The sequence below is a fragment of the Propithecus coquereli genome, unplaced genomic scaffold (assembly GCF_000956105.1).
Source record: "Propithecus coquereli isolate 6110/MARCELLA unplaced genomic scaffold, Pcoq_1.0 Scaffold376, whole genome shotgun sequence".
Lineage (NCBI taxonomy): Eukaryota > Metazoa > Chordata > Mammalia > Primates > Indriidae > Propithecus > Propithecus coquereli.
This window is the reverse complement of record NW_012149463.1, coordinates 836,887-862,444: the sequence shown is the minus strand read 5'-3', so window position 1 is coordinate 862,444 and position 25,558 is coordinate 836,887. Positions and strand designations below refer to the sequence as shown.

Genomic DNA, 25,558 nt, shown 5'->3' with positions numbered 1-25,558 from the left:
CTACTCAAAGGTATCCCGATATTTCTTTTTTCTACTTTTGGTTTTTAAAAAGCATACGTACTACCAAAGTGCATATACAATTTTGTATCCTTCTCTTTTTATTTAACATTATAACATAATTATCTTTCTATGTGTCACAGATTTTTATAAAGCCGTACCACTCATTCATTCATTCAGTTGCAGAGTGCCTTCTGTGCGCTGGGTGCCAAATGCTTTGCTCTTTGAAGTATGGAGACATGGGAGTAGAAAATAATCTAGATTATAACTAGGAACTGCAGATCACCGTGAATTTTCATGTAACTGTTATCTGAATCTGAAAACCAAATGATCTCCTAGGTGGTTCTACATTTTAAGTCAAAGCAGTTATACTGGTTGGTTTTATTGTACATTTAAGCTAATTTTGTGTGGATCAAAAAAATCATTCTGCTTAGAAGTCTGTCCCTAGCTAACGTGCTGGACTGGGCAGGGTGGAGCGGGGAGGACAGAGCAGGGTCCTGCCAGGTGGCTGGTGTGCTTGGCTCCTGCACAGGGGTTGTTTACAGGCAAATAGGGCAGGGTTCATGGGAAGGTGTCCGACAAGACACTTAGTCACCCGCAAAGCACATGACTGGGACCTTGTTCTCAGTGAACTGAATTAGTGAGAATTTAAACATTCCAAGTGGCATGGGATTCGAGATGTAGGAGAAATAATTTGACTTGATTTTTCAGTCAGTGATATCTACCTACCTCCTCCTAACTTTTTCCAAAATCTATCCACAGATAGTCAAATGCAGAATATTGTGCAGTTGAACAGGGTGCGCTCACTCGTGAGCAAGGATGCCTGGGCTTAATTCCTTGCTCTGCCACTGACAAGCTATTAATACATCGTTGGGTAGTTCCTTCCCCTTTCAGTGCTTCATTCTTCTCATCTGTTAAGATATTGCTACTGTCTACTTCCTGTGTTAAATGGAACATGTAGAATGATGCCTGGCACATAAAGTAAGCACTCGGTGGATCTAGCTAACTCGAGGCATTATCTAACCTATATGACTGAGTTTGCACATATTGCCAAATTTCCTGAGTGTTCAGCTTGTCAGTTGAGTTTAGGTGGCATTAGGGCAGGTATGTTACTTTTTGATTGCACACTGAACTGGTGTTGTGAGGATGGGGTGTTGCTTAGCTGTTAGGAGCTATCCATGACCACATTTCTGAAAACAGCCACGTATTGACAGATTTGGTTCCAATCCTGGATCAGTCTCCAAAGCCCGTTCCCCTAAAGCACATTGCTTGAAAAATGCTCCCACATCCTCTTTTTTTTAGTCTACTTGCTCTAGCCTAGTGTGAGGGCCTTTTTGGTTTTTGTTTTTAATAAATTTCATGTTGAATTATAATATATACACAAAAAAGTATACATGTTCCGCTTGCTGTGTGTTCACAGCACCAATACTCGTATCAAGAAACAGCATCCCATAACCTTTTTGTGTCTCCTTCTGGGAACCAGGCTTTGAAAATCACTGGTAGAAAGGTTTGTGATCAGTTCTTCTTGGCATGGAGAAGACATTGTGGAAGAGAGGGAATCACCCTGATAAAGAGGAGGCTCAGTTACACTGTTGTGGGTCATACCCCCCTGCCACTCTCTCCCCTCCTGCATTCTTCCTTTTTGCTCGTTAAGATAATGTGAATAGGCAGAGAAAGATTCTTGATAGAAAGATTTATTAGATAAGAATAATTAGACAGGACTTTAGGGGGACCTATATTAGCCTTAGTTTTTTCTCTTTTCAAATCCACTTCAGTTGTGGCCTTTGAATTAATTTTTCATTACATATTGTGATCACTGCTTTTCATCATGTGAAGAGTGGTCAAGGGAATGCAAAAATGCATGAATACTTACTTTGAAACTTCCCTGAATTTAATTCTTCCAACCCTACATCAGGCATGGGAATGGGCTTTTTCTCAGATGTCAAATCTTGGGTTGGAAGTGGGACCTGGGAGCGCTGCACTGAAAAGATTCGGAAGGAGAGTAGTCTGGGCACAACAGGAAACAGTGTTCTGATTGATTAGAGATTTTCGCCATGGGCTAAAGAGGTCGGACTGGTGTCTTGAGTACCAGTTACTTGCCTCCGGTGATCTAAATGATACATACGCCATTTATTGACTGATAACTAGGCACTCTTCTGCGAGACCACTTAGTACCTGGGATATGAGATTGCAAACAGTTCAGATAGAAGCTTAAAAAATTGAACCAGTATTCTCCCTTCCTTCCATATATCACATGGATTCATCATACTTCCATGCTTCTCTGGTCCTTCCTGCCAATGTTTTATTAAGTTCATCTATATTGTGAAAGTATCAGTGATGGCAGCAACTGTTTCAGTCAACATATTGAACTACATACACGTGGTGTATTGGAATCCAGTCAGTGATTGCAGACACTTTTGTAAATGTGTAAACATTGGATAACCCAACTTATTTTCTGTGATACTTGGTTGAGCTATGTGAGGGAAATAGAATAGGGTTATAAGTAGGGTTGGTGATAAATTGTAATATGTATATGATTTGATATTTAAGAGCAGGGTACCCAGCATGATAATGAATAACAGTATGAATACCTATGTGAGAGGATAATTCCATTTCAGGAGGGAGAAGATTGAGAAAACAGGGAGATTGGATTGAGGGAGAGAACAGACTTTTGGGCATTGAAGATCTAAACATACCTCCTTTTAGCTACTCTCTGAGCTGCTGTGATGTCTCAGAAGAAAAGTTGTGATGGTACAATTATTGTTTTTCCATTTACTGAAGGAATTTTAGAGCTCCTATTTAAACAGGAAATTGTGGGTCATAGGCATCCCTTTTAAGTATTACAGTTGTGGTTTTGAAATACATCTCTGGATTATTACATTTTATCAGATTTTGAAGAATTAAGCGTTATTAAGCCGAATAACAGAGAAAATGGCATTTTCACTTTTAAAAAATCTGAAAGTCCTTTCTGTTAAGGTATCATAATAAGTCACATTCACAAGATGTTAAAGCCTCTAAGGAACTTTTGCTGTAGTAAACGAGAGGGAAATGGAGAAATGGAGTGTGAGTGTACGAGCACCCTCCTGATCAGAGTGTATGCATCAGACTGTCAAAGAAGCCCACTGCTTATTGCAGGTAGATTCATATCATAGCTTTCATGCAAATAATTAGTGTTATTAAACCAATTGGAAAGTATCTGTTGGCCATCTACCATGGGTAAAACCTATATGAGGTACAAAGATGAATGTCAAGACCCAGTTTTTATACTTAAAGAATTTATAATCCAGTTAGGATCACAAGACATATATACTATTACAAAGCAATTACGTGTTAGGTATTTAAAATGTGGTTAAAAGATATTACAGAGGCATTCAAGAACAAAAAGATCATCTAGCCTAGGTAATCAGGAACGTCTTCATGGGGAAGATGGAATTTTTACTAAGGAAGTGATTCTTAAATGTGTGGTTCTCAGACCAGCAGCAATAGCATCCTGGGAACATGTTAGAAATGTAAATTCTCAAACTCCACCTCAGAACTGCTGAATCAGAAACCCTGAGGGTAGCCCCGGCAATTTGTGTTCATACAAGCATGCTAACGTTTCAACACCGATTTACCAAGGAAGTGGTGGCTAAAGGTGTGCTGACTGAAGTTAGGGAGAGACAGTAACTGGCACACAGTAAGTGCTGAGTTAACGAGGGCTGCTAAGCAAAGGAGACACATAGGGGTTTAGAGTTTCCTGTGCCATTTGGTTTAGTTTCTGTTTAAGAGAATTCTTTCTCATTGCAGATGGATCCTTATTTCATCCAATTGTCCTTTGTAACCATGTTGTCATTTTTATCTCCTATTATTCCCATCATTTAAAATGTCTGCGCCACCTGGATAAGGGATAAAATTTGCATTTTTACAACATTATTTGAAGCCTCTGGAAAATGTAAAAGCCACATATTAGAATGATTGAACATTTTGGGGGCTAACTACTGGGTAAAAGTGTATACAGAATAGATGTTTAAATAGAGAGTTGATGTTCTTTTATCAGATCTTGGATAAATGTCATTTAGAGATTTAAATTTTAAAACTAAAATTCATCTTTTATACATAAAAAGTGGGGTGTGTTCCCCTAGCAATCCACTACATATTTTATAAAATTCAGGGTTTGGGGAGCATTTTTAAATCCCCTACATTGAACCCATACTTTGGCTTCTCCTGTGATTCTAGACTAGCTAAACCTTAGGTGAATTGGAGACATTAATTTGGGGCATCACTTTTCAGGCAGGCGGGTTCTTACTCAATGGAGCCTTTACCTTCAGCCTTTGCTCACTGAGCTGTCTGGTGCCTAAAGTGGAAAGTGCCTAAAGTTTTTATAGTGCTTGTGTAAGTAATCTTCTGATTCTCTATTAAAAAGAGGAAGTGATTTTAAAGACAAGGGAAAAAACCCACAATCAGCCTATGGCCATGGCAGTTAAGCTTTAAGCTTAAGCTTACTATCAGTTTAGCCTGTGCCACAAAGAAGTCAAGTTGTTGTCATAGGTGTGTTGCAATCTTAATTCTCAAGGGAGGGTGTATTTAAGATCTTTTTTTGAGCTCATTATGTAGGAATTTAAGGGGTCACATACGTAATGATGTCTTAAGGGAACTGAGGGCTCTGACATGACATGGTTAGTTTTTCTCACACTTGTGGAGTGAAATATATGGCTGCCATATATAAAGATACAATTTAAAACTTTCTGAAACCAAAGAACCAGTCAAACGTTCATCAGCTTTTAGAGATCCATTAATGTTTTCTTCAGCCAACTTACAGGACTAGGAAGAGGAAAAAGAATAGAGGTAGGGGCAATCCCTTGTATTTTTGTGTATCAAAATTTGACCTATGTTCCAGGGACTGGTGATTTTTATTTCTAATGAAATGTTTTTTTCACGAACGCACAGAATCATATTGATTCTATAGCATTTTCAGATGCTATATTCTCATTTTTCAGATGAGGTGTGTTAGTGTCAGAAGTCAAAATTGAATGCTTTTGTCCTGGGGTTTTGATAGTTCAGGGCTTTCTCAACTTGGATATGCCCAGGAATTCAGCACAAGTTTTGAGGGCTTATTACTTCTTATTATCATTATTTTTCTTACCAATTTTTTTTCTTGCGTTAAAGCAAGTATATGTCCCTATGTCCCTGCTCTGCCCCCACCCTGTGGTACTTCCTGTACATTAAGTCCTGCATTTGGCTGTTGTGGGTAACCATCTCTCACTTGCTATCGGTAGGATTTTGCAAGGTTGCAGAGCAAGACCCGTCAGCTGATGCTTGCTCACATGACACCATTAAGAGGGTGGTGTGGCCAATGTCAGAACAACCTTGCAGCTGAAGGCAAGTCACTGCATTTGCTCAGAGCCATATGAATAGGTCTTGTGACCAATTAATTGACTACTACATAATCTCCAGCTAGGGAGGACAGATGGAGTGAGTCATTCCAAGCTGCTCAACCTGTTGAGTGTTTTGTCTTTTGCGAACTGGAGTACAAGCTTAGGAACAAAAGTAGGAAGAGGGATTTGGACTTGCCTGTGTTTATAATGAATTTGCAGACAGCATGTTTTATAACGTGATGGATGCAACTGACTTCCTAAATCATTGGCAGGCTTAATTTACGTAACAAATGAATGTTCCCCACTCCTTTTTTTTTTTTTTTTTTCAACTTTTGAAAGAGGAAATTAGTAGGCTGCTGCCAAGTAGCTTTTCTCATACTATATAGGGAGTGAAATGATTGTTTAGAACTGCTGGTCACTGTGGATTATCCCTCAAATAACAAAGGAACTTCAAGATTTGTGTCCAAGTCCATGTTGATGGTCGGGATAAACCGGAAGAACGTCAAACCACTTAGGAGATGTGTGGCGGCACAGCGAAGACCACATACCAGCCAGGGGGCTGGCAAGATTCTGCCAGATGTGTGAGTGATGCCGTTTCTGGTGCTGGGAGGATTTGCAAGACTCTTTTATGCACAAAGATTCGAAAACATGCAGGGGTAGGAAGGAACACTGATCTCAAGGGACTCCACAACAGGTTTGAAACTTTAATTCTATTTCAAAGTCTCAGATAAATTTTTATTTAACTCACTACATACCAAGGAGATGGAATTGTATTGATCTGACAGTTTCTCAAAAGTGCTTCTAAGTAGGAGGAATGGGGTCATTGGGGGATATGCAGAGACAAAATCTTTCTTTTATAGAATAGGTGTAAACGTGGGTATTTTTTCTGTGATTCTACTACCCATCTACTTTGTTCTTAACTTTTCATTACCTCTGCTGGAGCTAACATGTAAGAAATGGTTACATCCTTGTCTTTTGTTAAAGCTTGAACAATACTGTTCACAGTAATTATCAGGAAAAAAGTTGGCAGTCCTGAAGTACCACCAAAGCTAGTAGATGGGGCACAGGACTAGGAGTTCTCATTTCATAGTCTGCATGGTGGGTGGCCAGTGGTGGGTTTTCTGGCTGAAGGCCAGGGTAGCAAGAGAGAGAGCCTAGTCTTCCTCTGGAAAAATCTTTTTCATGAGAAAAATGTATTATGATCAACTAATTTTAATAATGTAGCTTGTCTAAAGAGAGTAACAGTGTACTTGCTATTTTCTTTTTGGTTGATTTTTTTTTCATCCACTTTGGAAGAATTCATTAATTTTATTGGTAGTAGAACTTGAAACACTATTGTAAAGAATTTTATCGCATACATAAAAAGGAAAAACTGTTTGAGAATTACATTTCATTCCAAAATCTTATGTAGATAGATAGTAAGGACAGCCAAAGGTTAAGCCAAAGATTCTCATAATTAGTGTAAAAGTAAGTTTCTAAATTCATCTAAATTTTTTTTCTTACAGAAATTTTCTCGAAATTAACATGTCTCATAAACTATATATCCCATAAATATAGTTCCTGGTTTTGTTAAAAATAATCAGGATATAGTTTATGTCATGTAAAAATCTTTATCATTTAGTAGAACCTCAACAAAATGGGATAGAGTCTGCCACAGGATAAGAACCCAGTGGATTAGAGAGTTAGGGAGAAGTGGGGAAGTCATTTTACAAGTGTTCGGTCATGTGCTGTTCACTCATGTGCTGTTCACTCAATTAAGGAGATATACTTGTAGAGGAAGAGGTAATGATATGGTATATTAGAAAAATACATTTGAGTGTTCAGATAAGAATTTCACTTTTATAATATCTGTTTTTATCTGTTTCTCATCAAGAAAGGGCAGCTGCGTGATAGGAGAGAGTAATGGAGTGACACTCGGTTCCTCTGGATCCCGATCCCCCACCTCCGCTGCCCAGGGGCCTTACAGCCCTGGGCCAACAACCTGGCTTCTCGGTGCCTCGCTCTCAACTATTAAGCTATGTAGTTGGCTCATATTATTTTAAAAATTCTTTCTTCTCCTAAGATTTTGAGATATAGTATTAGGACCTTCTATATTCCCTATTTTTATTATTCTGTAGAATTCTAGACCCCCAAATAGATATTTAGGGTGAAGGACAGGGAATGAGTGTCCAAGAAGAAAATAATATGCAGAGCCACGACAATATTTTAAAAACTTCTAAAATTTTTGGTATGAACTGCTGTCCCTTACTTGGAATAAATTTGCTATTTGGTAGAATTGTGATCATTTTTATTTAAGCAACACTGTAAACTTAAAATGTTTCTATACCCATTATCCCTTTTCCTTATTTTCTTTTCCTTTAGATTTACTTCTCTAATGCTGACTTTTTTTTTTTATTAGAATTTTATACAATGATGACATATATTTGTCAATTAATTTGAATTTGTCTCTGGTCAGACCAGTTATCTTGGTAGACCTTGTCCGCTTTCTCTTCCCCTTCCTACAATCTTGAAAACATATTTGTTATTTGCAGTACTGTGCTTGGTTTCCAGAATTTCTTTAGGACTGGGGCCAACTGGAAGGTAAAAGTGAATTATTGACAGGAGCTTGCACTGAAGGATCTGGCTCCAGAGTGCTCACGAGTTATCTGTTTGTCCAAGTCATGTGGCAGTTAGGTAGGACTTCCTACTCCCTTTTTGCTCTTGGGTATGTTAAATTAGTATTTTCAGGTGGTCTTCTTAGCTGAGCACACTGATAAGCAGGGTTTTTTGGTTTTTTTTTTTTTTATCCTCATGATTTTACAGTTATTGAAAAGATGAAGAGAAAGATTCCATAAGTACAGTAGAATCATGTTGCATGCCTTATGGTGGCCACAGTGTAAAACTGACACAGTTCAGTGCAGAAAAAAACATTTTGATCATCTCTTAGAGGTTCATGTGGCATGAAACATTTCGAGACAGAGTCCTCTTTATCTTCATTTCCATTCCCCTTAAACTCTATAATGACAGATATTGGGGTTCAATTTATTTCACAAAATTCCAGAGTCAACAAAAAACTATAGTTTGCTGAAAGGCATCTTAGATGGTTAGCCATTAAAAAAATTCCTTGCTAAAACTCACTTCAAATCTGGTAACTCTGAAATATGATGCTGGATATATGGTACAGTCTTCAAATAATTGCTTCCAATTTTCTTTCTTAAATTATTGACTATAGCAAAGCTGCTAACAACTTTTGATTTTTTTCAAACTTTCCCAGCAAATTAGATAAGTCCATGGGGTTGTTTATATGAGAATTCTGGGAATATTTGCTAAGCCTATTTGTGAATCGTTTCTCCGATGGCAAGAGAAAACTTGCCATAATCTTGTCTTTAAAATATACCCTTCACACCCTTCAGAGGAACTGAAACAAAGCACTTCAGAGTCAATTGTGCTTTACAGTTTCATATCTCGAAATTTGGATTCAGAATAAACTCTCTGTACTGCTTTAGAATCACCGGGATGGAAGAAGCAGGCGGATTAATGAGTGTAGATATCTGTGTTATTTATATTTATGTGAACTAATTCTGTGTAAAAAGGAAAATCCTTAAATTGTCTGTGGTGGTTGCTTAACAAGAAAGTAAGTACATCGCCGTCAAATTGGTACTAACTGATGAATACCAGGGTGCTCACACGGTAGTAATACTCTCCAGGGATTAGGGGGATGGAGGGGTAAACCCGCAACTAAAGGTCACAGGGAGCATTGTAGAGGGGAAGGGCATGCCTTGAACCCGCGCTTGGGTGAGGCAAAGACATAAAATGTAACCATAATGTTTGTACCCTCTTAATACCCTGAAATAAAAAAAAAAATTTAAAAAATAACCAACAAAAAAAAAAAGAAAGAAAGTAAGTACAGAAACCAGGGTGTATTTTCACGAAGTGAAGTGCTTCACATGGATAAGCTGACCATGATTTTTTACTACAAGTCTTTATTTATAGCAGTTAGGATTACTGACTAGGAAATACAAAAATAGTCACAGATTTAGAGAGAGAGATGCTAAGGCAACGGACCAAAGAATTCTGAAGATTCTAGTAAAAGATCATTAAAAAAAAGCATGACGCAGGTTATAGGAATGGGAAGAGTATTTTCCACTGTGTTCTGCGCATAGAAACTGAAAACCATTCTACTTTGATAATACTTAATAGTAAATGTAGCTGTTGGACAGGTCGAATGAAGTGAGTAGAGAAAAAAATGAAACCCTAGTCAGCTGATGGTCTTGTGCTTTGTAACAGCTTCACCAGGAGGCTGTAAATTGCTGGGTGTGACTCTTTCAGTTGCATTGGGTTATTGCTGTCACAAGCTCGTGTGCCCTTCCTGCATTCCTTCCCTTTTTACTGATTTTATGTGCTGTGAGAATTTTTCTTTGACTAGTTAGAAGAGTTTATTTCCGCTGGTTGATGTAATTCAAGACTGATTGAGTGAATAAATGAAGGATTACAGTGGTGATTTAATATTGCTGCAGTGTCATGTCTGATTTAGGATTCAAGAACATTCATCTTTTCCTCTGAGGATACATCATGTACTGGGAATAAATCAGAGCAGTCTCAGTGTAGGGGATTTTCATAGAGGCTGACAACTGACATAAACTTTTGTCTGGATCGTATTTGGGTAAGCATGGATGATGTAACAAGGTAGAACACTGTTATTAGTCACCATAACTAATTGTGTCCAGAATGACAGTGTTCCAGACAGAAGTCCAAGTGACTCCAGCTGTGGGGTCTGCAGGCCAGTCACTGGGCAGCTTCTGAAGCCGTTTCCCCTCCAGTTCCTGCTCAGCTCTGTGCTGACCTGGAACACTCACTGCACTGTCTGCGATTCCTGGTTCTCCTGTCATGACTCCTGTTGTGAGTCAGGCTCCAGCTTAGCCTTATCCTTTTATTGTTATAGTAACAAAAGCTGAATAACTGCTGAACAGTGATGTAGCAAGCCCTGGTGGGAATTGGTGAGAGCGATAACTTGTGACCCATCTAAGATTATAATTGAGCTCCCAATCAGAACTCACTGAAGGGAGTTTAGCCTGTGGGCTGTGAAAACACCAAGGTTCCTGGGAATTCTCTCTCCTTTTATGGGGTCCCAGGGGGATGTATGGGGTATCAGGTATACATACATCCATCAACCTTCCTGTCTTGAAGGGTTTAAGAAAGGTTAACCAAAAAAACCAAAACTACTTTCAGGTCTTTATGTAACAGATGTGAATGAAAATCCTTTTCTCTCATTGTGCCATATCTGTTCACTTTCATGCCTCACCCTGCCCAAAGGCAAAAAAAGAACTTAGTAAAGTTAAGCTATTTTTTTCCACTTACTAATTTTCTTTTTCTAAATTTAGCTTTCACACTTAACATTCTAGACTAGAATCAGATATAGTGGATCTTTAATTTGGGGATCTTCTCTATCCTGATTTCGTGATCTGGGGGTCTTCTCTGCCTTGAAGTCACTGTGTCTTTGGGAATGTCACCCCATCTCTCTTTTCTAAAAAAGTTAAGTGGTAGACTGAGGACAGTGGTTCCCAGATGTGTGAGGTGTTTTTAAAAATGTAAGCTCCTGAGCCCCAACTTCAGATCCACTAGTTCCTGGAGGTAGAGCCTATGAAGTTTTGTTGATTAACTCTCTCTCTCACACACACACACACACACACACACACACACACACACACACACACTCTCACACTCACACACACACACACACACACACACACACACACACACAGATTCAGGGGTAATTCTAATGATAAGCCAAATCTGAGAACCACTGAATAGGTGGTATCTGTGGTCCCTTCCAGCTCTAACATGCTGATTACCTATCAGTGACCCCTGAGTCCCAAAGTTAGAGAAATGTGAAGATGTGGCCCTGGGTAATCAAGGGAGTCAGAACTATCTCAGTGGTGATCTTTTTTTCATGCAACGGAACAAGCCATGTGGGTATTTGAGGAAGTACATTTTCAGAGGGAACAGCAAGTACAGAGATCTTACGGCAGGAACATGCCATGGTGTGCATCCTAAAATGAAAAATATTGCCTGAGGGTGAAGATGATTTAGATTCAGAAGGTAAATGATCCTTCATGAGAATGTGAATAGGGTGGAGGTGTGCTGGTAGACCTGTCTAGCGGCTGCACACCATGCTATGAGAGGGAGGCAGAGGTTGCCTGCCCATTAGGTATTAGACCTCTCCCATTGGCCCTTGCTTGATTGAAAAAACTCCTGTCATTATATTGTTTCTTTGTATGTAAGCATTGTTTTCTCTTTGCAATAACTGATACCTTAGTGTGAACTATTTTTATGGGAACTTTTTCCTCTGTTGGTAGAAGCAAGACCGCATGAGAGGATTGGGTGCACTCTGTAGAGCAGTGTGAGGACTGACCTCACCTTTCCAGCTGGGTGGATAGAACAAGGGCTTGTAGCCCTGTTGAAGCAGGGGCAGACTTTTGATGGCTACATCCAAAGCTCAAGCAATGTGTTCTCCGTTCTCATCTTCACGGGGCTTTTCTAGCAAACTATAACAGACCAAAATGATCTTCAGAGAATCATCCTATCACTATTTTAAAACTAGTGCTTATTCCAAAAAGTTCCTATATTTTAAAAGTTCCCTTGACAATTGAAACTTTTTTAAAAAGATTTTTTTCCTTTTAAATAGACTATTTTTTAGAGCAGTTCTAGGTTCACAGTAAAATTGAACAGAAAGTATAGAGTTCCCATATACTTCCTGTCCCCCACACTCAGAGCCCTGCTACCAACATCCCACACCTGAGTGGTATATTTGTTGCAATTGAACCTACATTGACACATCATTACCACCCAAAGTCCATAGTTTGCATTAGGGTTCACTCTTGGTGTTGTACATTTTCTGGATTTTGACAAAATTATACTGACATGTAGCCACCGTTCGTACAGGATAGTTTCACTGTGGTAGAAATGTTCCATACCTTGCCTGTTCATGCCTCCCTCTCCCCTAACTCCCAACAACCACTCATCTTTTTGCTATCTCCATAGTTTTGCCTTTTTTAGAATGTCGTTTGGTTAGAATCATACCATAGATAGCCTTTAGGTTGGCTTCTTTCACTTAGCTATATGCATTCAAGTTTCCTCCATGTCTATTCATGGCTTGATAGTTCATTTCTTTTTAGCACTGAATAATATTTCATTCATTATTTATCTCTTCACCTACTGAAGGACATCTTGGTTGCTTCCAAATTTTGACAATTATGAATAAAGCAGCTATAAATATCTGTGTATAGGCTTTTGTGTGGACATATGCTTTCAATTTATTTTGGTATATACCAAGGCTGGTAAAGTAAGAGTATGTTTTAATTTTGTAAGAAACTGCCAGTCTTCCAAAGTGGCACCACGAGCAATGAATGAGAATTCCTGTTGCTCCACATCGTCACCAGAATTTGGCATTGTCAGTGTTCTGGATTTTGGCCATTCTAATGGGCATATAGTGATACCTCATTGTTGTTTAATTTGTATTTCTCTAGCGACATATGATGTGGAACATCTTTTCATATGCTTATTTGCCGTCTATATCTTCTTTGGTGAGGTATCTGTTAAGGTCTTTTATCCATTTTTTAATCAGATTGTTTTCTTCTTGTTGAATTTTAAGTGTTCTTTATTTTAGATAAGAGTCCTTTGTCAGATGCCTCTTTTGTAAATATTTTTTCCCAGTCTGTGGCTTGTCTTCTCATTCACTTGACAGTGTCTTTCTCAGAGCAGAAGTTCTTAATTTAGTGAAGACAAGCTTATCAATAATTCGTTATATGCCTTTGGTGTTGTATCTAAAAACTCTTCTCCATGTCCAAGGTCATCTAGATTTTCTCCTGTGTTATCTTCTGTGAGTTTTATAGTTTTGCATTTTACATTTAAGTTTGTGATCCACTTGGGGTCAATTATTGTGAAGGATGTAAGGTCTGTGTCTAGATTCATTTTTTGCATCTGAATGTCCTGTTGTTCTAGCACCATTTGTTGAAAAGGTTATCTTTGCGCCATTGTATTACCTGTGCTCCTTTGTCAAATATCAGTTGACTCATATATATGTGGGTATTCTTTTGGGCTCTCTATTCATTTCTATAGATCAATTTACCTATTCTTTTGCCAATGCCGCACCGTCTTGATTCATGTAGCTATATAGGAAAGGTTTGTTAGTATAAGTCTTCTGACTTTGTTATTCCCCCCTTAAATAGTGTTGGCTAATCTGAGTCTTTTGCCTCTCCATGTGAACATTAGAGTAAGTTTGTCAATACCCACAAAATAACTTACCAAGGTTTTGATTGGAATTGCATTGAGGCTTTAGATCAATTTGGGAAGAACTGACATCTTGACAGTATTGAGTCTTCCTGTTCATGAACATGAAATATTCCGTTTATTTAGTTCTTCTTTGATTTTTGAAATCCGAGTTTTATAGTTTTTGTCATAGATCTTATACTTTTTTTTTTTTTTAGCAGAACATATGTTGAAGTCACACTGTATGCATAATTCTGTGTTCTGCTTTTCAGTCTTAACATTATATCACCAGCATTTTTATTTTTCAAATGGGGCATGTTTTTACACCTCAGAAGGAAATGCAGAGGAAGGCCCTGGAAGGCAGAGGATGTTACCTTGACTTGTTTTCTACTAATGTTAGGGTGATAAGAGTGTGTAGTGGAGTTGGAAAAGCACAGAATTTTGAGTCAGGAGACATTGGTTTAAGTTTTGAGTTTGCAACTTACTAGTTACAACCTTGTTAAAGTCTCCTAACTTCTATGTAGAATAGATTATTTAATTCTGGCTCTCATAGAACATGTGTGAAGGTTGACTCAGGTGAATTCTGTACAAGTGTTTGGCAAACTCTAAAATGTTAGGCATTTATTTGTGTATGTGCTGTGCAGCTCTGACTACCAGTCTTCCCTGCCTATCTCCAAATACCAGACCTGGAACTGATGTTTCTAGGCTCTGTGAGAATCATGCAGTAAAAAAAAGGCAGATATTTATTATGATAGAAATTCATCTGATACAATGTAGAACAGCAATCACAAACTGAAAACTATAAATGGGCTTAATAAATGAGAAGAGGAGTTGTTGTTTTTAGAGAGAAACTTTCTCCTGTCCCTTCAAGGAGGCAAGGGATGAAGAAGGACAGGAAAATGTGGTATATGAATGCCAATAAGAAAGCTCAATAAATGTCATTGTCTAAGGCGAAACTATGTATTTGAAGACTGAATCTGAATGCCTTGAATTCATTAAGGTGGTTTCCCTGTAGGAGTTCACCCACTGCCTCATGCTTCAGCTACCAAGAAGTCTCTTAAAAGAAACAGTAATTAAGGATGTTTGTCTTAAAGCAATAATAGATAACAGGGTGTTCCTGTTGTAGTCCCCATCTTTGTTATTTTTAATTGTTCAAGAGACAGTACAGTCACATGGTTTGACATTCAGAAGGCATAAAGTCATGGTGAGTATTTAGAGTATACTCACTGAGTTTATATTTAATCATCACAACAACACTTACAGGAGGTGAAAGATCTCTACAGGAAGAACTATAAAACTCTGAGGAAAGAAATCACAGAGGATACAAACAAATGGAAAACCATATCATGCTCATGGATTGGTAGAATCAACATTGTTAAAATGTCCCTACTATCCAAGTGATCTACAAATTCCCCATCAAATTGCCAACGTCATACTTCACAGATCTGGAAAAAATAATTCTACACTTCATTTGGAATGAGAAAAGAGCCCAAATTGCCAAAGCAATCTTAAGTAAAAAGAACAAATTTAGAGGCATCACATTATCAGACTTCAAACTGTACTACAAGGCTATAGTAACCAAAACAGCATGGTATTGGCACAAAAATAGAGAGACCAATGAAACAGAACAGGGAACCCAGTTATAAAACCACCTACCTGTAACCCACTGATCTTCAACAAAGCAGACAGCAATGCACAATGGGGAAAAGAAGCCCTTTTCAATAAATAGTGCTGGGAAAATTGGATAGCCACATGCAGAAGAATGAAACAGGACCCCTACTTCTCACCACTCATGAAAATTAATTCAATATGGATAAAAGACTTAAATCGAGGGCATCAAACCATAAGAATTCTAGAGGAAAATGTAGGAAAAACTCTTCTAGATATTGGCCTGGGTAAAGAATTTATGACTAAATACCCCAGTGGCAATCATGGCTACAACAAAAATTAATAAATGGGGTTTGATTAAACTAAAAATCTTCTGCACAGCTAAGGAAACAATTAATGAAGCAAATAGACAACCTGCAAAATGAGAGAAAATATTCACTAGCTATACATCCAGTAAAGGGTTAATATCCAGGATTTACAAAGAACTCAAACAAATCACCAAGGAAAAAATAAACATCTCTATTCTGTGAGCGAGGATGACGCCACGGCACTCACTCTAGCCCGGGTAAAAGAGTGAGACTCTGTCTCAAAAAAAAAAAAAAAAAAGTGAGCAAAGGACATGAACAGAAGCTTCTCAAAAGAAGAAAGACAAATGGCCAATAAACATGAAAAAAATGCTCAATGTCACTAATCGTCAGGGAAATGCAAATTAAAACCACAATGAGATATCACCTTACCTCAGTTAGAATGGCTTAAAAGTCCAAAAACAATAGATGCTGGTGTGGATTTAGAGAGAAAGGAATGGTTAATAGTACAACTTCTATGGAAAACAGTATGGAGATTTCTTAAAGAACTAAGAGTAGACCTACCATTTGATCCAGCAATGCCACTATTGGGTATCTGCCCAAAGGAAAAGAAGACTTTTCATCAAAAAGACACCAGCACTCGAGTGTTTATTGCAGCACAATTCTCAATTGCAAAGATGTGGAATCAACCCAAGTGCCCATCAATTCATGAGTGGATTAATAAAGTGTGGTATATGTATACCATGGAGTACTACTCAGCCATAAGAAGATGAATTAATACCTTTTGCAACAATCTGGATGGAACTGGAGACCAGTCTCCTAAGTGAAATATCTCAAGAATGGAAAAACAAACACCACATGTACTCACTATTAAATTGGAACTAACCAATGAGCACACATGTGCACAGAGGGAAGTAAAACTCAATGGAAATCAACCAGGGGGAGGGGGGAAGAGGAGAGGGGCAAGACCCACCTAATGGGTATAATGACCACTATTTGGATGATGGGCACACCTATAACCTGGACACCAGGCATTATAAAAGTGATCCATGTAACCTAAAACATTTGTACTCCCTTAATTTTTTGAAATTAAAAAGAAATGGAAAAAAAAACATTTAAGAGGTTTATACTATTATCCTCATTTTGCAGATGAGGATGTTGAGGAACAAAGAGGTTAGGTAACTCGCCAAAGTCACATAGCTGGGAAGAGGCAGAGGTGCCTGGGTCTGTAGTCTTTCTCACTGTGCTGTTTTGATGGATGTGTATTAATTACATAGTGCAGAGAAAGCCTTTCCCTTTGCTCTGTAAAGAGTGTACAGTGAAGAGTCTTCTGCTTTCTTCTATCCATCAACAGCCCAGGTTTCTATTCCAGAGACAACAGTGTTACCAATTCATTGTTTATCTTTCTAGAGATACTCTACACATACATAATAAAATCCTGAGTCCCCCACACCCAATTTTTCTATTTCTAGACATAGAGTAGCATTCTATATACAATGTTTTGTACTTCTTTTTTTCCAGTTAAAATGATGTCTTGGGTTTTATATTATGTAATTACACAAGGAACTTCTTCAGTTTTTGTTGTATCTATATAATACTCCACTGTATGGATGTACCATAATGTATTTAATCATCTTATGTTGACAGTTTGTTTTCAGTCCTTTGCTATTCCAAACAGTGCTGCAATGAATATCTTTTTGTACATAATCATTTTGTGCCCGTGCAAGTTTGTCTGTAGGATTAATTCCTAGAAGTGAAATTACTGGGTCAAGAGTATGTGTGTTTGTACCCATACTCTTTTAGAGATAATATTTTACAACCAGAATTAGGTGATAATTTATTTTGGCTCTCTCATTTTACAAATGGTGGGACCTTACACAGAGAATCATGCTTTTGACCTCTGGAAACTGCTAGGAAAATATATTACCTTAACTGTGTATAATTTAATTAACTCTAGAATTGATAAATATATAAGGCAGTGTCTTGAATATTTACTTTGAAATTCATTCATTTGTTATTATTTAATAGTATGCAGTTTCTGTGGAAATGGGCAAGAGAATGGGACACTTTACCTTCAGGAAGAAATATGAAATCATGTTGATGCAAGTTACCTATTAGCAGAGCAATTACACATTTCAGTAATCCGGGTATATAATAATGAGTCTTGACTGCTTTGGTTAAGCTGACAAAGGTATAAAAGAATTAGCTCAGTGATTATTATGTATGCATGGGGATGAACAGCAAAGCTCTTTTTTTTGGTCAGTGATTTTTTTTTTTTAAGTATCAGTGGTTTCTAGTTTATAGATATCAGACAAGAGTAAATATGCTCATTTAAGAATTAAAGGAACCATTTTGGGAAAAGTGGGCCATACATAGAGATTCTGTGGGTTTTTAAAGGAGAGAAAGGAAAGAAACTGTTAATAACAGCAGCAATAAAGTCGGAAAGCTAGCAAGGGGCAGAATCTTGGCTGGGACGATGACCTGCCCACTCAGTGTCCCTTTTGCCTTCAAAGCACTTGTACTTTTCCCCTTCAATTGTTGTTAGCACCTTTGAAAGTTCTATTGATCAGAGATGTGTTTATATTAGAAGCATGCTTATCAAAGTATAGAGTATATCTGGAATAGTTACGGGATAGATACCATGTAACAATGTAGGTTAATAAGCTTGTTTTCCTTTTAGTACCTGGCTGGGATCATCTATTCTGAATTATACCGTGCACATTTAAAATAGATAACTTGGTATTATAGTGTGTTAAAGTTGGAAAGACCAGACTTTTAGGGATTATTTCAGCCCCACCCCTTCATTTTATAGAGGAAGAAACATTGCACTAGGCGGTGAAGGAGTGTGACTGGGTTCGGGCTCTGGATCCTGCCGCGGCCCAGGCGTTCTGGCATCTGTGCAGTGCTCTGCTGTTCTGTCTGTGCTGTGGTGGCCCCAGGGCCAAGGGGGTGCGGGGACTGCAGCTGCGAGTGCCACACACAACTTTACTTATTTTAGAGTTTTACCTGACGTGACCCTGAACTCAGAAAAGAAGGAAGAAGTTCTGTCTTTTCCTCTTCTGTACTTGGTAGCTCCCTGTTCATAGCGCCCAGACCTCAGGCTGTATTGTGACTCATACTGTAATGTTTTGTCACTGCTGTGTGAACACATTATTTAAAGACGTATGTGGTTTTCACTTGTGACCTTTGCTGCCATTTATAGCATTGTTTCAGTGGCAGGGATGGGGGGAAGCAAGCTCAGAGTTACAAACAACCTACTTACACATAAACTTTTGGCTGTCATTTTTGTTAGGGATCAGTTAGATTCAGGAAAATGTGGGGGATCTGAAAGTTACTTTTCTAGTCTTCTGTCCCTTCCTCAGACATGGTCATCATTGCATCAGTCAACATTCCTTTATCTCGTAATTTCAAAATCCTAAAATCTCTGGAAAATCTTTTGGAATTGATCTGAACTGATGCAAGGCTATTTATAGTCTCTATCTAATCCACTTGGCATAAGTATTCATAACTCAGGCTGGTAAAATATTAATTTGTTTGATGTTGGGGTTTGAGCATAGCTCAGACCCCTGGAGGAGGTATTATGTAATACGTGGTATAAGCATCTTTCTAATTTTTAAAAAAAGTCTGAATTCGGAAACACGTAGCCCCAAAGATCTCAGTTAAGGGATTGTGTATCTGAATTGATCTTTGAATTATGCTTTACAGTTTTAAAAGTGCTTTCATACTTGTTCTGTTTTTTTCCTGGCAACCTTGTGAGATAGATAAAGCAGATACATTTTGGGAAGCTGACTGCTCTGGTTGGAGCTTTCCTGAAGTCATCTGGGTTGAAAGTGGCAGAGCTAGAGTTGGAAGCCCTTTTACCCTCATGGATGGATACTAACGCATGTGCCCAACATCACATCGTCTGTGACTCACACCATCCCTCACCTCCGCGTGTGGACTTGACAGTAGATTCCCGTAACACCCTATAGACATTCATCTCAGTACCTGTAACAGTATAATTCACTTATTTATGCTTTGACCATTCCATTTCAGATTGTAAGCATTTTAAGGTGAGAACTGGATTCAGTTAATTTCTATTCCCTGTATCTTCCATGGTGCCTTTGCTCAAAAATGTGGGGAAGGAATGAACTCAGAAGTGTGCTTTTGGACTTATGTTCCAGTGCTCTTTCCGTGCCATGCTATTGATTATACCTATTTATTCTTTCATTCCACATGTTCTTTTACAGAAGGATGAAGGATTTACCCGCTTTCTTAAAGACAGAAAAATTGCACCCAACATCCAATATCTGTTGGTAAAATAACAGTGGGATACATTTAATTGGAATAATTTGTAAACTAATATTACATTATATATTAAAGCTTCTGATGAGGACTGGAATCTTTAAGCACTTTTTGCTATAATCTTGATCATAGGATGCAGCTTAGTGGTGAATTTCTATGTAGTTCCTCTGAAATCACACCAGGCGATTCATGCAGCTAAGGAGAAGAAAGGACAGTCAACTAATTTGCAGTGTACTTTTTCTATTAGCTGTCTTTCTGAGAACACTAATGTAGCAAAAAAATAAATGAATTCCAAATCTATTACTGCCATCTATTTACATGTTTTTCTTGAAATAAATAGCTTGTTACTGGGTGGGAAATAATGTATATTTTGTGCTGACGGGGTGAACTCCAATTGCCATCTCAAGCATAATTTTCCCTTTTCTTCCACTGCCAGTCTTCCTTTATTGTTATAGTCATTTGAGCCTCTTCACTCTTCTTGAGCAAACGTTTTGAGAGATTTCTGTTTGAGTTTAGAAACTTCTTTTTTTTTTTTTGAGAGAGAGAGAGTAAGGAAGCAGTGCGGATTGGCAGAAAAAAAGAACGGAGTGGCTGGAAAATATCATAAATATAGTAAGTTTCCCAGGAGCAGGGGTAATGGTTTGTTCACTGCTTTATCTCAGTGCTGGTAGAATGCTTTGCATACAGTAGGCACGCAGGAACTGCTTGTTAAATGGGCAGGATTTGCCAGTTTTTGTTGTGATCATTTTTGTTTCATTTCATTTTACCTTTTCTTGGACCATTTAAAGTCCGCTATTGTACCTGACTCTTTAAACATTTACATTCTTGGATCACAAGACTTTTTTTAAACTCTTTATTTAAACTTATTTTTTGACTATATAGGGTTGTTCCCTTATTGCGAGACCAAGAGGGAAAACGTAGATCATGCTTTTCAACATGGGGATACTCATGGCCATTTCTAGTCTGGTTCCTGTAAAAATTCAAGGGAAGAATCAACACCAAACACTAGAACTGGTCTTGGAGGATATAGCAAATCACCCTGTGATAAATTATACAACTACTTCTCTCTTCCTTGTTGCTCATTACTCCTTCACATCCCGGATGTACAAGTCAGTACTACCTCTGTGTTTGCCCTGAAAATGGTCTTCTCAAGCTACTTTAGTTCTCTTCCTAAACCAGGGCAGATCATGTCATTTTTTTTCTTGAGTATTTAGAATTGTCACACCATGGGCTAAAGAACAAAATATACATTCCTCGGCATAGCAGTTAAGGTCCCCCACAAGTAGTGCGAAAGTGTCTTTCCAGCCTCGTTTCCTGTGTGATTCTTCTGCAGTAGACACGTTCCAAGTACCCAATGATATTGTGCCATTGTTCTTTCTTTGCTTTCAACAAAAGCAGAGAAGTGAGATAATTCCAATTAGAATACATTTCTCTGAAATGGTCAGATATTTTAAGGCAAAAGTCCCAGGCTTATTTTCATACCTCCTTCAGTCATGCACAGTTGCCCGTAGTCATATGGAGACCTGTCCTTAGCAGAACACCAGAAACCATGGTCAGTGCTCGCAGAAGCTCCCCAGTGACTGTTGGCTGGACAGAGAAGTGAACGTGAATATGAAGAGAATATATGTGGCATATGACTGCGAATAACTCAAGCCCTGTATGTTGGGGATGGCAGGGAAAGAGACTGGAAGTACACTTGGAATTTCCATAGATTATCTCCTTTAATCTTCACAACAGGCCTTACAAGTGTTAGGAGGGGAGACTTTCCCAAGGCTATAAACCTAGTGGGAGGCACAGCTGAGAATTGATCCCAGGCCTGTCTCATTCTGAAGCGCTCATTTAATGGCCTTTGTCTTGCCACTGTTTCCTTTACCAAATTACTTAACTATAATTTCCTCTACTAATATTAGAGATGGTAAATGTCAAAATTATATTTAGCTGTTAAACCAAAGACAGTATTCACATGGAAGAATAGAGTTTTCCTTATATTTTATGAGGTACTTTTAAGGCACATGGATAAAAAAATTGAACAGTCTGACATACATATTTTTCCCTCCATGTATCTTTTATTTCCATCTTTTTTTAATTGAAAAAACCATGAAACATTTAATAAGGTATTAGGGCCATTATTAAATTTCAGCTCTTCTAGGCGGATTATGTTCAGTTTAGTTGATGTTTGGATAAATGTTATTCCTCAAAAATAAGGATCGAACAACTCGCTTTGTAAATTATAATGCTGTTTTGGCAACATGAAATCATTGGGGCAAAGTAGATTGAACGAGAAAACACAAGGCAATTAAATCTTTGTTGATTTATTACTTTTAATCACTTCAACTTGTGTACTGTGTTTTAATACATAATTTTGGGGAATGTTTTTAATGACCTTGTGTAATTTTAAAATGTAGTGCTTTGGGTCACAGTTATCAGGCTTTTTTGGTTGTGACAGAAAAATAATTCCAGGAATAATGCTTACTCAGGAACAGCTGTCTTCGAGTGCCAAAAAGAGTCTGTCTCATTCCACTGCTCACCTCTGCTCTCCTCTGTGTTGACTTCGTTTTCAGACAGGCTCTTACCTTGTGATGGCAAAAATAGCCACCACCAACTCCAGGGTTGCCATTTATGAACTGAGCGACTAAGTTTGGGGCCTGCTCACACAGCCAGCTTGGGTCATGTGGCCACATTTCACCTGGAACATGGAATACCTCTGGGCTGAGAGTAGAGGAAAAATGGTTTCCAAAATAAACTTGCCATGTTGTCATCAAAATTAGGAAGAAAGGATGCTGGGCATGACAGCTTAGAACACAGGTTGTTGAAAGAAGGTACAAACAGAACTTTATATGTTTTGCTGCTGGAATTTAAGAAAACAGATCAGCTACCTTAAAAGAACATGTTCAGTAGGAAAAAGGAAAGGACCAAAAATGCACAACTTGTGATTGGGTACCACACACTATTAATTTTCTTTAAAAATCATAACATTGAGCTAATTATTACCATTTTGGAGCACTTACTATGTGTCTCCCTTTGTGTGGAGCACTTTACATATTTCACGTAATCCGTACTGCAGCTTCGTGAGGTCAGCCTCAATATTCTCACTGTACGGGTGAAGCTCAGAGCATTTGGATTTGAATCCAGAAGTGTCTGACTTCACTTCAGTCATACCGTCTTAGTTTTACAGTTTGCTTTCATTGGTCTGTCTGTTGGTCTGTCTGGTCCATCTATCCATCATCCATCCCTTTAAAACCTTTAGAACCCCTCAGTGTTCTCTGAGCAGCCGGCTCCCTTGTGCCTCAGGCACCCATCCATGCCTTCAGAGACCTCCTCAGTTCTGCCTCCCAGCCAACGTCAGTCCCCTTTCCTCCACCTGTGTTGCCGCCACCCCAGCCTTCGTCCCAGAGGGCCTGAACTCCTACTGTAAATGCTGTTTGGTGTTTCTGCTTCCACTCTTCGTCTGTCCCACCCCTGTGTTCTTCAAGCCTCCAGATTGAACTTCTAAAAGTGTAGATCTGATCTGATCAGCCGTCTGTTTTCCTTGGCTTCTCATCTCACAGAGCACAATCCTGGCCCTGCCTGCCTTCCCAGCCCACCTCACAGCACCCTCTCTCTGGCTGTTTTCTTCTTTCTCTCCTGCAGCAGCCTTACACCTTACTGTATCCCTCCCGCTCCCTGCTGCGGTCCTCATTCACTTTCTCTCTTTAACTCTTGCTTCTTCAGGTCTGTGTTTAAATGCCAGTTGAAGTCCTTAGGGACTTCCCTGCCCCTCTCCCCACCCTTTCCCTCTGGACTATCATATCCTTTACTTTTCCTTTTTGCGCTTTTGACAATTTGTAGTTATATATTTATATATGATTATTAGCCTAATATTCCCCACTAAACCATGAACTCCATGATGGCAGGGACCAAGTCTGGATAATAACTGCTGAGTCTCAGCATTTACTGCAGTGCCTGGAACCTAATATGCATTCAAATATGTGTTGAATGGATTAATGGATTAAAACTGAGTATGCCCGAAGTGGTACATTCCAAATGATTACTTTTTCTGTAGTTCCCTCATGCTGACTTTTATACTCAGGAATAAACTTATATTTTCTTCAGAGCAGTTTTATCCCAACAGCTTTTGGTTTGCTTAAGAACAAGCCGTGTTTCCTTTGTTGCTGACTGTAATTGTTGGCAATTCAGATGCCATACAGTGACGCGCTTGGTTTTCAAAACTCCTGTATTAGAGCCAGTCATAATAGGGGAAAATAATAAATTTTAGGATATGTAATTCCTCTCAATTTGACTTGAGTGTGGGTGGGTGGGAGAGGGGAAGAGAAGGCTCTAATATCTTGCTCCAAATGATTCCCTGCCCAATGACACAGAAGCTTGAATACTCCTTTAATTCCGATGTGCCACCCCAGATCCCAGGCATCCAAATTTAGCCCTCTCTGCATGTCCTTGCGATTTCTGGCTGCCATCTGTGTCCAAACTGGCTTTGGAAGGAGAAGCTTTCTCTCCAGTGATTTATTATGTAAAGCGTCTTCCCAGCCTTTGTCGTGAAAACTGGCAATATCCATATGGCTTGTTGGAAACCACGTACAAGGCTGTCTGCCCGGGTCTCACTCGCTGCCTTAGGTCTGAGGGGATCATCGTCTTGGCACACTTGTGGCCTCGTTACATGCACGAAGGCACGTTTGCTGGGAAACTTATCTGTCCACAGTCATCCCATGTGTCGCAGATAACATAAACTTCTTTCTCCCTTTTTAATCCACAGTTGGTCATGTTCGGAGTTTGACCTGAATGAGATTCGCCTGATAGTTTACCAGGACTGTGAAAGGAGAGGCAGACAAATCTTGTTTGATTCTAAAGCTGTTCAAAAGATTGAAGAAGTGGCAGCTCAGGTATGAAATGCTTCCTTTTGAATTATATTATATAAGGCCATTAATGGTTCAGAAGAAACATAAGCAAAGCCCCACCCCAGCAGGCATGTATATGCTCATGAATAAACACAGGTGAAGCAGTTAGCAAGTATCATGACAGGAGCTAAGCAGTGTACTATCAATATCACTAGAGGTGAATTTGCTGGTGAGTTGCAATCCAGTAGGATTTTGATGCCAAGTACATGCATCAAAGGTAGCGGGAAAACAGAACTCTAAAATTCATAAAGTGCTAAAGTATTAGTGTGAAGGGAAATTAATAGATTATTCTGTCCAGTGTTTCTCATAGATAATAAGAAGTATTATGTAGCAGTGGGTTAAACAAAATTAAATAGCTTTTGCTATAGGGCTTCACTATACAAACCTGCACTGTCATCTTCAAAAAGGAGTATTTCTCAAACCTCTCTGACCAAGGAAGCTTTTATTCATCTCCTTTTTTGTGGATTAGGTAGGGATAGGTGGTGGTCTTGGGCAGGGATTGGGGGGACCAGGGATGGGTAGAGGTGAGGACAGAGCAGCTCTTGATCCCTTGAAGCCAGAATGGGAAAGGTAAAGTAACTTGTTTAAGGTGAGGAGAAGAGTCTGGTCCTTCCTGAGTCTTTTTGGATATGAGTCCAGGGTGCTTCTAAATTGTCATCTTTAGACATTTCACTCTCTTTTCAGTATTTGTTCAGATACCTACAAATTAAATAAATCCATTTGTATTTATTCTTCTTATGTTCAGTAATTTGCTACCCATAAATTCTGGCAGTTTGTAGAATGTGTAGCTAAGTAAATGAACAGTTTATAACACAATCTTTGTCTCATCAGGGCCAAGGGCCTATTTTCCTGCTTTTGATAAGGATCATTT

At 38.7% G+C, this 25,558-nt stretch overlaps 1 protein-coding gene across 3 annotated transcripts in view; it reads left to right on the top strand.

Annotated features, from left to right (window-relative positions):
* FNIP2 (folliculin interacting protein 2) overlaps positions 1-25,558 on the top strand; it is a 113,104-nt gene that overhangs the window by 26,733 nt on the left and 60,813 nt on the right. For 2 of the 3 annotated variants that reach the window (XM_012651924.1, XM_012651923.1), the window contains exon 2: positions 24,546-24,672. Coding sequence is in view for 2 of the 3 variants with exons in the window: in XM_012651923.1 (XP_012507377.1) it covers positions 24,546-24,672 (127 nt within the window). In the remaining variant the exon portion in view is untranslated. Of the gene's footprint in view, positions 1-5,717; positions 6,046-24,545; positions 24,673-25,558 lie in introns of those variants that run through there. The other variant, XM_012651922.1, reaches the window with a different exon arrangement.